This window comes from Amblyomma maculatum, chromosome 6, assembly GCF_055883805.1.
Source record: "Amblyomma maculatum isolate TAMU_Amacu chromosome 6, ASM5588380v1, whole genome shotgun sequence".
NCBI lineage: Eukaryota > Metazoa > Arthropoda > Arachnida > Ixodida > Ixodidae > Amblyomma > Amblyomma maculatum.
Window position 1 is genome coordinate 31,581,417 of NC_139349.1, and position 4,641 is coordinate 31,586,057.

Below are 4,641 nucleotides of genomic sequence, written 5' to 3' on the forward strand. Positions count from 1 at the left end.
CTCGCTACATAGCTGTGTCTCATTGAGGCATAAAAAAAAACTAGCCTGCGAAGCAGAGAGAGGAATAAACTTTATTTTGTCAATCAGAGAGACCAGTTTTGTCCTGAGCGGAGCTCTGGGCTTGTCTTGTCAGCTTAGGTGCAGGCCGGCACTCCTTCGAGACTGCGAATCAACGCGCGAAGCGCAAAAAGGCGGGAATGCACAACGATGCTGGCAACGTTTTAAACCAAATAATTGACGTGAGGCGGCGCCATGGTATTAGCGGAGCCAACATGGCAGCCTCCTATTTAGCTTCCAAGCAGAATTCGGATCGTGAAAGGTATTATTTATGAAATTATGCTCTACAAGTGCCTGAAACTTGCTATAATGTCGCTGAGAGATGTTCTCTGTAACGTATCTAAAACTGCTGTGAGTTTGTTGGCTGCTTATTGTAATGAGAAGCCGCATATGTTGTGTGCACGCTAGACAACTCGGTCCTTTGCTGCCCTCCCCAGGTCTAAACTGAGAGGAACTGCGGTATATGAAGAAAACAATAGCGTCCATATTTCTGTCAAAATACACGTTTTTGTGCTACGTTATCTTGACGGGTTCATATATCTCCTACTGCTTCTAATTTTCAAAATAAAGTTATTGTATGTACGCTTATGTAGGTACCGGCGGTCGCGTTACAGGCGCACAGATAGAAAAACCTTAAATGAAAACAGAATTTAGTGTGCTTTTAAAAGCCGCTAACATGCTAACGATGCTACTCTTTAGAGGAAGGAAAGCTGGGGGAATGGCGATGAAAACTGTTCTCGTCTGGAGTTGTGGCTCTACTGGTTAGTGAACCCTGCGCAGCTATGCACAAGAGTTTGGAATGGTAGAATGCTGGGCGAGTTTAGACAGCAACACAAGGAATATTACTGCGTCCGCCTACTCGTGCCATCTTTTTACGTGCATTTTAGGAAGGGCTATGCTTGACTCCAAGTCTGGTTCCGGTATAAATTTTGTTTGTTAGGCTAGTTTCTCGTCCTTTTCGACAGATAATAATCTTTTTGAAACATGCACTGCCAGCCGGCCCATCACGTGGCCGTGTTTTACGTGCATTGTCGCGAACTGCAGAGGCGCTTCGCATAAGAAGCAGCTTTTCCAGTCTCTTGTTTATCTCGAGTGTGAACTGTGTCTTACAATGCAATGCTTATTTTTGCCTTATTTGCGTTGACAGATGGATCTGCATATACCCAGCATACATAAACAGCAAAAAGACTCTTGCTGAAGGCCGGAGACTACCAAAATCGAAAGTGAGTCGTCCTAAACTGAGAGCATGTAAAAATTAAAGCCGTGTAATGTGCTAGATGTATATTTACATTGCTTGCAGTGAACTTTTTTTTTTTTTTTTTTAATATAATGGTCGAGCTGGTTGCAGTAATAGACGTGCTTACACGACTATCAGCTTGCAACTGGATATTTTTGATCTAATTGTCTAGCCAATCAGAATGGTGCTGTTATTGCAAGGAATTAAGCAGTAGCCATCCTGATGAATCTCCTGCATCATTTATGCATCGACTACACAACGCATTTACAAACAACTGGTTGCACCATTAAGAAATTGATGGTGTAGTGTTGTTTGGCAGTTGCAGGCTTTTTTATGCAGTGCTCATGTTTAATTGTTCTTGGCAGTGTGTGGAAAATCCAACATACCAGGAGATAAGAGACGTCCTTGATGCAACAGGCTTCAAAGTGGGAGTAGAGGTAAGACTCGCTATATGCTTCAACTAAAGATGTCCACAGGTTAAGGCCTGCTAATAGTGCTGTTATCTCACAAATAATGCTATTACTTAACATTGATTTTGCTCATCTCAGAACAAGCTGTACCCACGGGAACAGAACAAGGACAGTCTCCTCTACCGAGGTCGCATAAGAGTCCAGCTGAAGAATGATGACGACACACCTTGTAACCCTCAGTATCCAACACGTGAGTTGTTAAAATTGTTAGGCTGAAAGAATTCTAAGGCCGTGTTCTTTAAGGATCCATTTAAAATAATTTAAATTTTTTGTTTGGTTTGGCTGCACATCAGCATGACTGCAGCATCAGACGAAAGCAGCATATGACCGTGCACAGTGAGTTAAGTGGGATGGTGGATCCTTGTAGAATATCGTCTCTGGACTTGTTCCGTTTAGCAACATGTTAGTTTTCAAAGTGCCTTGTCACTGCTATAATTGAATTGGTTACTAACGACATGCACACAGTTCGTGACTTATGCCACCTTTTTGTGTTTTTGTATTCAGCAGTAATTAGAGAGTCTTATCAAAACAAGGCAGCTGATTGGTCACGTGAGAAGGCAATGCAGTGATTACATTTGGTGATCGATGTGAAGCTCATTTTCCTGGCACATATAATCAGCTGCAAGGGAACTGAATATTTGCCGGCAAATACGCATATGAGGAACTGATTTGCTCTGGAAGTTTGCTACCCTACCCAGCTGCTTTCCATTGTTTGGCGGAGTATTAAGATGCAATGTCTAAGCCATTGAGAATTCCTGGTGTCACATTTCTGAATGTGCTGTTGTGTGCCTACCACAAGAACCCCCCGGTTTCTTGTTAAAATTTCACCTTGCTTTGTGCCCAGCATTTGTTTTTTCTGCAACTTTTCTTGGAATCGTTCACCAACCTGCTCAGTGTGCACATTGGGCAGCATTCAAAACAGACCGATTATGCGCACATCAAGGTGACTTTTTGTCCACATGTGAACTGACGAGAATGCATTCGATGTTCACTGAGGCATATCTATGCTGTCAGTACCTATTTGCTCGCCAACTCTTAATTTGTTTCACACAATGCACATATGCTTATGCATTCACATATTTAAGTGATTAGTGATGATTGTATATATAATGGTGCAAGGGCCAGCTTGGGCTAAGAGTGCCAAGCTGTTTACAGTAGCTGTCCAATTGAGAAGGCGTGTGCATGTGAAACAGTGCTCTCTTAGTGGAGGGTTTTTATTTGAAGTACTGTAACTGGAAGAAATTATACACAGTGTTGTGGGTGAGGGACTTGGTCTGTACTACTTATATTTATTATGCAATAATTTGGTTACACCTGCATTTGGAAATTAGTTACAACAAGAGTCAAAATTAGATCGACGCATATTTTGTGCTAGTTCTGTATGTAAATTGTAACCTATGTGGGTTTAACATCTCCAGGTGACACATAGGCTTTGACACTGTGTAGTAAAAGTCTCTAGAATAATTTAGTCCACCTGGGTTCTTCAACCTGTGCTAGCATCGCAAAGTACCTGGATGCTTTTGCATTCCACCTTCATCAAAATATGGCCATCATGGATAGGATTGAACTTGCAATCATGGGATCAGCTACTGAGCCACTGTGATTTGTTGTGCCAATTCTTTTTTCATAGTGCATGCTTGTATGTATAATGCTTTGCATGTAACCTGCATATGAAGTGGGCAGATGAGAATGCAGCATCTGTAAGCAAATCAGAGCGATCAGTAATCGATTTAGATGGGAGCGTTTGTAACTTTAAATATAAATATTTTCATGAAAATGAGTTAATACTATATAACTTATTTCTCTCGCAGGCAAAGCACTGATGCACCATGTTTGTGAGATGATCCCAAGGCTGAAGACTCGCACACAGCGCCAGGGCGGTGCTGAGCAACCTGCACAGGGTGGTGCCAATGCCTCCAAGAAGGGAGGCAAAGGCGGCAAGGGTGGAAAAGGGAAGCGTTGACCAGCCGTCGTGTTGAACATGCCCAACTGCCTGTCAGGTGCAGTGTGCCATTCCACCTCATCAAACAGACTTGACGTGTCCAGTGTGCTGGAAGAAAGTTTTGTATAAAGATTTTTATCACCTTTATGTTTTGTTTGTGTGTCTGAGAGGTGAGAGGCTCACCATTAGGCATGGCTTGATGCACTGCTGTTTTATGTCGAATACAATGATTCATCTTGGCAGCTTGCATCAACACATTGGCTACTATAGCTGACTGTGCACAGAAATTCCTGGTGCCATCTTAGGAGTGCACTGGTTAGAATATAACTCCGTAGGGTCATATTCATGGTGTCTCTTGCGTGGCAGGCAGCTTTATTGAAAATATCTTAATGAGCCAGGTGCTAAGCTGCTCATCAACAAATAAAATCCTGGTCTTCTTTTAGAATGCTCGTAGTGGGGCCTAGTGCACGTGAGTTGTAGTCCACTTTTATTAGTCTGTAGGAACAGTGCTCCCATTCACTGTTGCAATATGGTAAATTTCAAGGTGTGTGGAACATTGATTTTATTTTTTATTGAATATTTTAGGGGAATGCCCCAAGGTGTAGGTTTGTAATAGAAAGATTTAGTTTGCTGAAGGTGCACTGACGTAGACATATTAGGTTTGCCGGACTCCTCCTGCGCACATGCATTGACGGGTGAGTGCAATCGCGACCACTGCACCTGTGTGGGAGGAGTATAGTAAACCGGCATAAGTCTACGTCAGTATGTCTTTGGCAAGCTAAATCTCTAATGATGTAGTAATTACTGATGGACATCCTCCCAAGCGCAGCCATACGGCTACAAAACTTTGCAGTTAAACAAAAATTCTTCATGACCCTGGGGATCGAACCCGGCACCACCGCCTTTCCAATGCAGTTGCTCTACCAACTGAGCTA

General features: G+C 42.7%; 1 protein-coding gene across 1 annotated transcript; it reads left to right on the forward strand.

Moving 5' to 3' along the window:
• Window positions 1-239: 239 nt before the first annotated feature.
• Srp19 (signal recognition particle 19) lies at window positions 240-3,853 on the forward strand. The gene is made up of 5 exons (XM_084606347.1): window positions 240-319; window positions 1,205-1,280; window positions 1,660-1,731; window positions 1,843-1,954; window positions 3,576-3,853. The coding sequence occupies exons 1-5, from the start codon at window positions 273-275 to the stop codon at window positions 3,725-3,727; spliced, it is 459 nt and encodes a 152-aa protein (XP_084462473.1). The 5' UTR covers window positions 240-272; the 3' UTR covers window positions 3,728-3,853.
• The last annotated feature ends 788 nt before the right edge of the window (window positions 3,854-4,641 follow it).